Source organism: Myotis yumanensis, unplaced genomic scaffold (genome assembly GCF_028538775.1).
Source record: "Myotis yumanensis isolate MYYU_CA2020_CCGP unplaced genomic scaffold, mMyoYum1.0.hap1 SCAF_7, whole genome shotgun sequence".
Taxonomy (NCBI): domain Eukaryota; kingdom Metazoa; phylum Chordata; class Mammalia; order Chiroptera; family Vespertilionidae; genus Myotis; species Myotis yumanensis.
This window is the reverse complement of record NW_027223758.1, coordinates 42,535,450-42,548,390: the sequence shown is the minus strand read 5'-3', so window position 1 is coordinate 42,548,390 and position 12,941 is coordinate 42,535,450. Positions and strand designations below refer to the sequence as shown.

The 12,941-nt window shown below is 46.9% G+C and overlaps 1 protein-coding gene across 1 annotated transcript in view; it reads right to left on the bottom strand.

Annotated features, from left to right (window-relative positions):
- LOC139013478 (O-acyltransferase like protein-like) overlaps positions 1 to 12,941 on the bottom strand; it is a 49,983-nt gene that overhangs the window by 11,304 nt on the left and 25,738 nt on the right. The window contains exons 7-9 of the mRNA XM_070419504.1: positions 9,232 to 9,411; positions 8,355 to 8,457; positions 2,375 to 2,476 (exon numbers count right to left, since the gene is read on the bottom strand). Of these exons, the coding sequence (XP_070275605.1) occupies positions 2,375 to 2,476; positions 8,355 to 8,457; positions 9,232 to 9,411 (385 nt within the window). The remainder of the gene's footprint in view (positions 1 to 2,374; positions 2,477 to 8,354; positions 8,458 to 9,231; positions 9,412 to 12,941) is intronic.

The window sequence follows — 12,941 nt, the reverse complement described above, 5'->3', positions numbered from 1 at the left end:
CGGGGCCTTTGCACCTGAACCCCTGAACGAACCGGACCCTTCTTCCCTACAGCATTTTCTTTGCTTAGAACATTCCTTTACTTCCTTCAAGGTTCTTGACAAATGTCACCTTCCCTGGCCACCCTTACAGAGGAAGACCCTGTCTTACTTCCTTCTCCAAACTATCATCACCCACCTGTTATAAATGTTTGCATATTGCAGCTGAATGTTGTCTATTGATTTGTTTATTGTCTTCTCCACACTCACATGTAAGCCCCATGTTAGCAGGCACCGTATGGTTTATTAACTGATAAATGCTCAGGGCTTAGCACAGCGCTTAGCACATAGGGGATCCTTGATAAACAGAGAGAGGGTGTGAACAAATGATCTTACTTCCACTCCCCTTGAAGGGAGGGAGGCAAGCAGTAAACCATTGAGCAGTAACAGAGAGCTGGCCAGCGTGAATGAGAACAGCAAGGAGCATGGCTGCTTTCTCACTGGGTTTACCTGGAAGAGGATGAGTTCAAACTATGGGTTGGTGATGGGCCCCTCCCTTTTACAACAGTGCTGTCCCAGGTTGGGCTCACTCTCTTCCTGGGCCAACCTGGCACTCTTCCAGACCTCCCTACCTTACGAATGTGTCCTTGACTTGCCTTCTCTGCGTTCCCTCTGCTCATCACCACTCTGACTCCTGCTCTCCTGTTAGTGCAGTAATTTACTCACTGGGGTCCTTGCCTCCATCATGCCCCGTAATGCCTCACCACCCCTCGCCCCCCACCTTCAGCTCTCCCTGCCCCTCACCATGACTTTATCTGCCTCCTTGATCCCCAGCTCCAGGGTCTTTCCTCTGAAGCAAGTTTACCAGGCGGAACACACCATGCCATTGACTCGATCACTGCAAACCCTAATCTCCCATCTTATCACTGAGCCCTTGGCCTGCATCCAGTCCCTCTCCTCCACAAGACCTCAGGGCAAGGCAGGCTACTTGACCCAGTGCCACACACCCAAGTGATATTGACAGAAGCAGCATTCTGTCCTCCCCAGGATGAGGGCCAGACTTAATAGAGCTTGGAAGAAACCAGACATCCATAGTGGAAAGGAATCACTAAAGGTCTACTCCTTAGCTTGTACTCATTCTTAGCCTATTTACAGGCAAAGTTAAAAGGTATAAATAGCCCTAACCGGTTTGGCTCAGTGGATAGAGCGTCAGCCTGTGGACTGAAGGGTCCTAGGTTCGATTCCAGTCAGGGGCATGTACCTTGGTTGCGGGCACATCCCCAGTGGGAGGTGTGCAGGAGGTAGCTGATCGATGTTTCTCTCCCATCGATGTTTCTTAACTCTCTATCCTTCTCCCTTCCTCTCTGTGAAAAATCAATAAAATATATATTTTTTAAAAAAGGTATAAATAACAATAACAACAGTAACAATGATAACTTACTTTTCTAAGTTCTTTACATACATTATCTATTTTAATCCTCACGAGAGGCCAGTGAAGTGATGCCATTACTCTCCCCACTTTTGAGATAAGAAAAGTCAAGCACAGAGAGGTTGTAACACTTGCACAAAGCCACACAGCTGGCAAGTGATGGAGCCAGAATACAAGCCTGGCAAACAAACTAGAGAATCAGATCTTACCACTCGATTTTATTAGCCCAGAAGACTGTTTCAACACTCCCCTTCCTATTTCATGAGAGTGTAGTGTGACAAGAAGGGCATGGGTCATGAGTAATGAGAGCGGGGGCTCTAGTTCAGCACCTAAGTGATTTAGAAAATATATAAAGGAAGGGATTGGGGTCCATGAGTTGAAGGTCCTTTTCCACCTAAACGTAGACAGTCTCATTACACACCGGCCACTCCACCACACTGGTTTCGTATTTTGTCCCAATAGTGTCATCCTTCTGCTCCAACCAACTACACATTCACAAGGATCACCAGCTGGCTTCCTTCTCAGCAGAACGACTATTGTCCCAAGGACCAACCAGCCCCTCTCCTGGTTGTATCTTATTTTATCTTTATCATTACCATTAGCACTCTTACTCACAGGATCCAATTACTACCAATTTACAGGAGCCATACAAATGCTCCTGTTGAATGTAGAGTCCATGAAAATCTGATGGTACGTTGATTGAAATCTGATGCCCATCAACTAAGGAATAAGGATGTTTTTGCTGGTTTCATATACCTCAAATTTTATTAGGACCAATGCCATGAAAACTGGAATCTTCCACTGGCAAAAGCCATTAAACCAGCAAAAAACAACTGTATTTAAGGAAGAAAACGATTTCTCTCCATTTGTTTTTCTTTAAACATTATTTCAAAAAAGGGTTGAAGAATAAAAAAATCCTAAATTGTTACACAGCAATACTAAATTGAGAAATTATATAAATAAACCTACCTTATAAGGCGACTAAAGTAGTATCTGAGTATAACTTTAGCAGTTATTCCTTTTTCTGAAGACTGCTGCATCTTTAAAAATGACCTCGCGCTTAACCAGCCACTGAGAGAAAGAGAAGAATAGGCACAGGAACTGTTTATCGGTGATAAAGCTCATTGGTTGATTAATCTGGTCTCCAAGTCAAAACAACAATCTTTGTTTTTTCTTGCTTATGCTGCAAGCCCATGGCCATCCACTTTGGGGTCAGCCACTTCCTCACTGTGGACCCAGGCTGATGGGGCAGCCACTATCTCCACGTTCACCAGTGATCATGCAGAGGACAGGAGCATTCTGGAGGGCCTCATGCAATTACATGTCCTCACCCAGAAAGGGCATGTTTAAAGCTCTCAGCATGATGGCAATACCAGGTACCACCGGTCAGACCTAAAGATGTGGCCCACCAACCACAATGGCGCCAGGAAGTGGTATGTTGCCAACTGAGGGTGAAGAGCCAGGAATATTCAGTGAACACTAGTGACTATTGTCCCAAGCATCAGCCAGTGGTCTTTTGCTGCAACACCACTAGGGTTGCTTTTGCTTTTGTTTCTGGAGCCATACCAAACCACTTTGCAATGGTTTTTGAGTGAATAATCAAATAGGTGAATAAACAGCCCAATTAGATAAAAGGGAAAATATTACCAACCCTGCTTACTTAATATGGAAATGAAGACTCAAAGACTGTTATGTGGGTTGCCCAAGATCCCAGTGAGAATCCTCAGCCAACATATCCTGATGACAAACTCATCACTCAGAACATTCCACTAAGGAACAAATGGATTTCCACTAAGGAACTAATGGATTCCCTAAGGAACAAATGGATTTCCTGTTCAAAAGGCCTTGTGTGTTGGGTGGGACTTGGAAGGGATAAGGGAGGGTTGGAGAATGTCTTTATTCTCTGCCAGATAGATTTTTCTTTCAAAATGCAGCAAACAGTAGCCACTATAACAGGAACAGAATTTAAAGAGACAACTAAAAAAGAACGCCAAGATGGGGAATTAGGGCGGTGGATTCTGATTCTGGCCTCCTCTGAATTTCAGGAAAGAATCAGGGGCCTGAGCTAGTCTTTCCTTTCAGTAACTGGCGCCCCCTCCACCAGCGTGGTTACTAAGCAAGGCCTGGGTCTCACTCTGTGTGCGGCCATGCACTGTCCGGCCTTCAAGGTCATGAAGACAGGACAAAGGGACGGGCCGGCAGGAAGACAGGCTCCGAGCAAGACAGTAGCTCCAGGAGCCTGAGAAGAGCCAGAGACCTAAACAGGCTGGGAAAGAGTCAAGGAGGAGGGGTCAGTGAGGGGGGGAGGGGGACATCTGTAATACTTTCAAAAATAAAGAAAAATGCTTCTAAATCCTGCTGTAGAGATGTGGCAAGTCACCCTGAGAGGTAGAAAAGGATTCTAAATGGTCACTGGCTAATCATTCATGTCCTTGGTTTTCCTATGTAAACCCATCAGTGACATCGTAGTTAAGACACAGTTTCACCATGAAACAAACATTACATTCGACTTCTGATGCTAATGTGCCTACCTGGGGGACTTGGGTAAGTGACTTCATTTCTGAACATCAACTTTCTCATCTGTAAAAATGGGCATGATATTGGTTCCGGCTTTATAGGTTTATTGTGAGAATCGTATGGGGTGGAAGATTTTAAACTCTTAGCATAATGACCATACTAGGTATCACTGTTAGTAATGTTTCCATTGTTCAAACAAAAAGTTTACTTAAAAGAATATATGCACTTTATAAAGTAATAAAGTGAAAATTGGGAGGAAAAAAATAGTTACTGAGTCTAGCAATGAAAAATAAAAGCAAATTGAGATAAAGAAAAAAAATGTCCAGCTTTGTCTCCCAGACAGTACTGGGATCTACGTGGCTTCACCGTCCGCCATCACGTCTCTCACTGGGGCTCCATCCGTGGTTCTCAGACCTTTACGGTGGCAGCAGCTGGAGGGCTTGCACCAGCCCAGGTATCTGATGCAGTGGGTCTGGGTGGGGCCTGGAAATATGCATTTCTAATGGGCTTCCAGACGGTGCTGGTGCCACTGTGCAGGGACCAGACTCTCAGAACCACCGATGACAGGCACAGCCCTCTCCAGGCCGCAGACCAAGCCAGATGAGAGGGGGCACAGGTTTGTCATTTACTTGGACATCTGCAAATTCAGAAACCTGGGTCTGTGCTTTGGTTATCTCAGGGCTGACCTGACGGCTTCTCTGCTGTCCTGTTTCCCCTGATGGCCCAGGATGACCTGTGGCCTCTCGCGCCCTTCATTCTTCCCTCCTAGAGGCAATTCTGCAGCTTGAGTGTTGGCTTAGGTTCCATCCACCCCGATCTGTCCTTGGCAGCTGCCCTCCCAGGGCTTGGAGCTCTGCCCATCAGTGCCTGCAGCATATGGTGTGGGGGGTTGCAGGGAACAGAGCTCTGGGCTGTGGGCAGACTTCCCTTCCCTCGGGGCTGCCTTGGTCTCCTGCAGCTGGACTTCACCTGGTTAGACTCAGCTATGCCCTGTTGGAAAGTCTGGTGCCCATGGTTCTGTATCTCTGCTGGGTTTGCTGCGATAGTGGATTCTGACCCTTGCCTGTCTGGGCTACTCTGTCGTCACCTTGGCCACCACCTAGCACAGTGGTTCTCAACCTTCTGGCCCTTTAAATACAGTTCCTCATGTTGTGACCCAACCATAAAATTATTTTCGTTGCTACTTCATAACTGTAATGTTGCTACTGTTATGAATGGTAATGTAAATATCTGATATGCAGGATGGTCTTAGGCGACCCCTGTGAAAGCGTCATTCGACCGCCAAAGGGGTCACGACCCACAGGTTGAGAACCGCTGGCATGAGCTGTTGCCCAAGTGGACAGGTTTCAGCTTATTCTGCACCTACTTTTTCTGCATTGCCCTGAGAAACTATCATACCAGAGTCCTGAGATGAAACAATTAAGAAATCGTTTCAACAGCTATTTACCGAGCAGTACTATGTGCCTGGCACTGCTTTTGGCACTGGGGGTAGCAGCACAGAAAACAAAATATCCTGCCTTACATTCCAGTGGAGACAGATAAGAAAGGAAGGGGAATGTTGGGGGTGTGGGGGGGTGGCAGAGATGCAGCTAAAATAGTTAGATAAAGAGAAAATGAAGTAGAGAGTGCCGAGTGGCTCCATTTTTAATAAGGGGATAAGAAAGGCCTTTCTGGGCAGATGCCATTTGAGTGAAAACCTGGCAGAGAGGAGGGAGCACGTCACCAGGATATTGGGGAAGTGTTGCAGAAAATGAATGGTCATTAGCAATCTCTTACTATTGCTCATCAGGCTCCTTTTTGGGCCCCTCCTATTATTTCCAGCTTCCAAAGGTGGGGACACCAGTTGTCCTAGGATGCAGCCCTGATCTGTCATTCATGCCCCTCGCAGCATGATCTGATTCAGTCCTGTGGCTTTAAAAACCGCCTGTATCCCATCCACTCCAAGATTTCCGTCTCCAGCCTTGACATTGCCAGTGAGCTCCGGACACACAGAGCCAGCTGCTTACTTAACACCTCCACATGGGTGTCTAAAAGGTCCCTTCATCTTAACTTGTCCAAAACAGAAAGCTTGACTTTCCTCCCCAAACCCGGCTTCTCCTCTGATCTTCCCCACGTCAGCTACTAACATCGCCATCTGCTCAGTTATCAAAGCCAAAACCTAGAAGCTGTCCTCAACTTCTCTTTTCTTCACATTTCACATCCAATCCATCAACAAGTTCTAACAACTCCACCTCTGAACTGTATCTTAAGCATGACCTTCTCTCGATCCCAGCCACCACCTCCCAGACCAAGCCTTATCACTTCTCCTAAATGCAACCGAGGTCACCTGATTGATCTCCCTGCTTCCGCCTCTGCCCTTCTTAGATCTATTATTACCACGGGAGCCAGAGTAATCCGGTTTAAAAAGTCAGATCATATCACTTGCCGCATTAAAGCAATCCAGCGACTTTCCCTTTCACAAGACTCCCATCCAACTCCTTCGCTTTGCTACCAGGTCCTCGGTGGCGGGCGCATCCCCCTCTCCCGCCTTCGTCTCTCCCTGCTCCCTCGACCCACACTATGCTCGGCCTTCTTTCTGCTGTCTGTTTCCCACGGATGCCTCAGGATGCCCCCGGGGCCTCTCAGGCCCTTTAACAAGGCTCACTCTCTCCGGCCTTAGTCCTTTGACACTAGTTGCTGCCTCTGCCTGAAACATTCTCGTCCTGGGCGTTCTGGGAGCTGGCTGCTTCTTACCACTCAGGTCTCAGATGGAACAGCCCCTCACCAGACAAACCTCCTCCAACCTCATGAAACAAATACCCATGCTATCTCCTTCTTGGCTATTTCTTTCCTGACATTTATTACTATCAGATTGCTTCTTGTTTATTTGTGTCTATTGCTGGTTTCCCATGCATGTATGCAAGGACTAGAGGTCCTTGTTTGTTTTATCCACTGAAGTAGCTCAGGACCTAGAACAATGCCTGGCAATTAGGCATTCACTAGATCAGCAGTTCTCAACCTGAGGGTAGCGACCCCTTTGGGGGTCGAACGACCCTTTCACAGGGGTTGCCTAAGACCATCGGAAAACACATATATAATTACATACTGTTTTTGTGATTAATCACTATGCTTTCATTATGTTCAATTTGTAACAATGAAAATACATCCTGCATATCAGATATTTACATTATGATTCATAACAGTAGCAAAATTACAGTTATGAAGTAGCAACGAAAATAATTTTATTGTTGGGGGTCACCACAACATGAGGAACTGTATTAAAGGGTCGTGGCATTAGGAAGGTTGAGAACCACTGCACTAGATCCTGGCTGGATGGATGAATGATTAGCACCTGATAAAAAGAGCTGCTATCTGTCATCACCATCTCCCTGTGAAGGACGGGATGCTTAAGTCAGAAGAGCTGGAGACAGGCTAGCACAGTGGCTAAGACGTAAACTCCGGAGCCAGACTGCTTGGGTTTAAATCATGGGTCCACCAGGACTATCCCCCTCAATCTTAAGTCCTTTCTCTTCAAAGTGGAGACTTTGTGCTTTCTCCATACAATGGAATATTACTCAGCCATTAAAAAAAAATGAAGTACTGACACCTGCTACAACATAGATGAACCTCAAAAACATCATGCTAAATGGCCAGAGCCAGGCACAAAAGGCCACATATTATACAATGTGTTTATATGTAATAGCCAAAACAGGTAAATCCATAGGTACAGGAAGCAGATTTCCAGAAATGAGGGGGAGGGAGTGCTGGGCAGTAACTTCTCAATGGGCATGAGGTTTCCTTTGGGGATGATGAAAATGTTTGGAACTAGATAGAAACGGTGGTTGCACCACATTGTGAATGTGCTAAATGCCACTAAATTGTTTACTCTAAGTGCTCAATTTTAGGTGATGTGAATTTTACCTCAACTAAAAAAATGGGGATTTTAACAACGGTCCCTTCTGCACAGGGACGTCTTGAGGATTAAAAGAGGTGATGCTGCAAAGTACGTCATGAGGTACCTGACATTTACCAAACAATTAAGAAATTTTACCACTCGGTAGTTATTTTAAATAGACATAGCTTTGTGAAACATCATATCATTTTCTTTTCTTGTTTCACATTTTACTATGGTAAAGTTTAACTGGAAACTTTATCATGGATTTGCCTCAGCCCACGAACCAGAATTTGAGAACCACTGAAATAAACATTTTGAGAAACAGAATCACCTTTTGTGAACGGCCCATTTTTAGAACCATCCTCACGCATTTAGTAAACTGAACATACAAAGCAGGGGAGCGTGTGGCAGCAGTGCTGTGCCGCGATGGACGGAGCCCAGGGCAGGTGGGTAAATGTGAGCCATTCAGCTTTTCTCACTAAAGTGAGAACGGCAACGCATACACACATCCCCAAACAAGCAGCAACAGGCATGACAGCAGGAAAAGCACTGTATTACCTGATCAGGAAGAATGTGTCAACCCCAAGATAGAATGGGCCACTCCGGGAGTAAAGGTAGAGCGGGTTTTTAAGCACTCTGGCTTTCCATTCAAGCACATTATCTGTAACAAACATAAAAAAACAGTGTTTATTCATTCAATAGAAAAAAAATCATGTGATTTATCTTTTCAGAAAAACCAGGAGAAACACATTCAACTTTCAGTTGTATCGGGAGGGTGTCATGTATCCCTGTAATTCACTTACGAGGGGATCTTGGAGCAAAAAGAAAAGGGAGGAGACGGAGGTACCTAGTCGTAGCTAAGGCTTTGCGCGCCTCTGTGCTCTCAGTGGCCTCAGCCCGCTTAGGACTACAGCAGCATCACCTGCTCATGGACCCGTGCAGGTCTCTGGGAGGTTCTTCACCCCCCCCTCAGCTGCCCCCAACTCTGATGCATGCCTCTGGCCTCCGGGGAGACAGTGCCACTGGGAGTACTTGATGGGAGTGCTTCGGGAGTGTAGCAACGGGGAAAGGTCGAGAAACATTGACTTAACTAATGCACAGTACTTATCTATGCTTGCCTGTTTTTCCAGGAGAAAAAAAATAATGTCAGTTTCCGGCATCATTAATCATGATGAGAGGGAGCCCAGCTGTTTGGACAATGAGAATACAATCTCAGGTGTCACTATTCACTTGGAAGCCAGGTGCCTGATTTGTACCTCGGAGGAGGCAAAGCAGCCACTGGACACTGGCCTGGAAAACTCATTTATGGGAGGTTCCGGCCACGTCTCTAAACCAGAGGGAAGCTGTGGCCTCCCATCCTATGGTGCAACGTGATCCGCTACACAAACATGCTCTCCTCCTTGACTGCTCTTAGAGGCCCCTCGGCTCTCCGCACCCAGAGACAGCCATGCGGTCATCTGACTGGTGTGCCCCGACATGATCCACAGGAGACTCAAGACCCGGATGCCATTCAGGGCAGAGCACGTGCTTCCTGGCGTCGTGGTGGTCCAGATGGCTGGCACATTCTTCTGCCAAGAAAAGCATCTCAGAGCCCCGTCCACGGCTCCTAGGCATCCTAGGCGAGAGCAGAGGTGTCACTGTCCCCCTGAAAGCCAGACCAACCCACCTGCCGCCCCACTAACAAAAACCAAAACACACACCAGTGATCTTGGCTGTCCCCAATGATCCCTCACTGTGGTCCTGGACCGCCCACCTCAGTTCTCCACCGTCCCCTATGGATCTGTATGTGGTCCCCTGGACTTAGTCTCTTTCCCCAATGAACCCTGACTTCGCCTAACAGACATGACTTAAGGTTGGCACCCACACTGCCTTGCACAGAATACACTGCCCAGGTTCAGGCCCCAGGATGCCAATGCCTGACCACAGTCTGGTGTTCGAAAGGTTTGGGGGGAGGGAAACTTAGACATTATTAAGAAAGCACACGAGGGCAGCATTTTGCTAGAAATGGCATCCCTGGTCCTCTCCCAAGAATGAATCACTTACAAAGAACACCGCTACCTGTCAAGGTACAGGCATGAAAACAGAGGGGCAGGCGGCCCAGAGGGTGCAGGCCTTATATGAGGTATTCCTGGCTCTGAGTCTGGCTATCACTTACTAGCTCTGTGACTTCTGGCAAGTGAATTAACTTCTCTGTGCCTATGTTTCCACATCTGCAAAAGGGGAATCAAAGTAGATCTTCAATCATAGGATTATTGTGAAGAACAAATGAGATAATATCGTAGCTACTAGGCTCACTATTTTAAGCCCTGTTGCTTTAAGAATAGTTCATCCCTTCTACTTAATTTATTCCCTGCATTTTTCCATTTCAATTTGACTCATCATGAGAGCCAATCAAGTAGCTAGAATTGTGGAACAGGAGCCTGAGAAGCTCAAGCTGCCTCCAAGAGACTCAGATTTTCTCCCAGATGTAGCTTGGCACCTTAAACACTGTGGGCTATAGAAATCCCTGCAGAATTCAAACTTACTCACAAGGGACAGCTGGCTTATAACCAACCTCTGGAAATCCAAAGCAAGTTCTTAAATGGAAGCATGTAATTGCCTAACATTTTGAGGTCCCAGCCATAACTATGCTTTTTTCCACTGGAGTCGCTCTCAAATGTGCACGCAGCTCAGCCTCTCATTAGGAGGGCTTTTCACTCCCCAGCAATTGGCAGAGCCCCAGCACAGTAAGCCACCCTACACCAGGGCCCCGTGGCTCCCCTCAGCGCCCCAAGGAGCCACAGCCTGGAGGGCGAGATGCAGGATCTGGGCTCAGCTGACTTCCACCAAGTTTCTTAGCCTCCCTGGGCCTGTTCCCTCACTTTTAAATTAAGCACACTTTTTGGCAGGGTTCTTGCGAAGATTCGAGAACGTTTGTCAAACATCTGGCCCAGCGCCTAACTTGGCAAGCAAATCCTGAATACATTTTGCTATCATTATTTTTTTTTCCATCTACTTGTGGGTCACACTTAACTAGCAGCAGCTTATACAATCTTCTGAAAATAACTGCTCACTAGGGAAGACAGCCTTTCTGAGTGCCATTCTACTAGCGTGGAAGTGGAGAGTATTATCAAGCATAGGAGTACGGGGGGGGGGGGGGTGCGGGGGGGGGAGCTGATGACATGATGCGTGTGGTCTAAGTGGGGGGTCCCCAGACCATCACCTGAGATCTAGTTAGAAATGCAGTCTCGGGTCCAAGGCCAGACCTGCCGAGTCAGAATCTTTGGGGGTGACAAGCCCTCCAGGAGATTCCAATGCTCACCAAAGTCCAAGAACCGCTGGCCGTGTTAGGGCTTTAAAAACTGCGGCAGCCCCTCAAGTCTCTCGGATATTACTGGGGGCCCACTGTAAGCCAGGAACACACAGCAGGAGCCCTGACCGCCGGGGGCAGCGGCCACAGCTCTTTACTTCACGAAAACATCCTCGAACACTCGCTCATTTTTTCTCATCTAAATGGTAAAGGACGGCTCCTGTAACAGGAAACCACACTGAGCAAATGCAGGGATTACTCAGAGGATAAAGAAGCAGGAATCTGAAATGCCCCATCTGGCTCCAAACCTCCAGAAGACGAGGGTCTTATGTTGATTTGACCCGCTGGTGAGTGTGAAAGTGGAGAGAAGAAAATGCTGGACCCTAGGGGTCTCTCCATCTCAAGTTCTATTTTCAAACATTCAGGAATGTGATACTTTGCTCCAATAAAATGAAATGAAAAAAAAAATTTCTATAGCAACAGAACACAGAAACCCCCCAGTTTGAAGACACAGTTAAATGTAGCTGTTAAAAAGCTAACAAACCTCCCTAGCCGGTTTGGCTCAGTGGATGGAGGGTCGGCCTGTGGACTGAAGGGTCCCAGGTTCAATTCTGGCCAAGGGCACATGCCTGGGTTGCGGGCTTGATCCCTAGTGGGGGGCATGCAGGAGGCGGCCGATCAATGATTCTCTCTCATCATTGATGTTTCTATCTCTCTATCCCTCTCTCTTCCTCTCTGAAATCAATAAAAATATATTTAAAAAAAAAAAAAAGCTAACAAACCTTTGGTTTCCCCACCATAGAAAGTGTCATTTTGGGTGAAGAAGCTAAAGTTTTAGTAGCCAGTTCCTGACACCATCCAGGAGCATCTGCCCTAAATCCTGTGATCTGGCCTCTTGGATAGCCTCCTACCGATGATCAGCAATGGTGGGTTGTGATAACTGTAGGCTCCTACTCAGTGACAGAAGCATGCAGCTGGTCCCTGGAACCAGGTAGACCGCAGCGGGGTCAGTGTTGCCAAGACCCCTTCCCACTCCCCCACCCCCACCCTGGGACTTAACTGAAAAGATGAGGAAAAGAACAATAAATTAGGAGGAGGTAAGTACATCATCTCATTTAAGTCCTTCAACAAATCCCATTCTATGCCCCCATTTTACACATGTGGAAACCGAGGTTCCTAGAGGTCAAACAACCTGACCAAGGGCAGAGTTAGAAACCAGGCAAGTGTGAATGGGGACTAAGCTTGAGCTCTCTTTGCCACACCCACTGTGGAACTTTCTACACGGCAGCTGAGCAGCTGGTCATGTAAGGAACAACTGAGGGGTTCTGAGCCTTGGGGGAGGTCATCATAACTGTCCCCAAAATCTGATGGGGCTGTAATTGAAACAAGAGAGCGAGTAGATTTATTTTTGGAGGCCCCAGGGGGCCAAACCAGGGCCCAGGGGTAGAAAATACAAGACAGCAGGGACTGACTCCACAGAAGCCTAGCACCCAACACTTCCCATCACGGTGTCATGATGGGGTCACAGGGAGCCCCCGGACTGGTAGCCGGCTTCTGATCTGAGGACTACAAAACATGTTTCTTTGTTGTTTTTCTTGTTGTTGGGGTTTTTTGTTGATGTTGCTACTGTTGTTGTTTTTGCCTGGAGAGCCAAACAGAATCTGATAAAATCATGACTACAGCTTCCGCATGGGACGAATTCCCTGACGCCACTTTCTCACATATTCATATTCTTCTGGTCCATTCATTGAAATTTTGTTTTACTTTTATCCCCCTAGTTGGAGTAAAGGAGGGACAATTGTGTAGACGTACAGGGGCCTTGCCAAAAATTATATCACGTGTTCTAGAGGTATTTG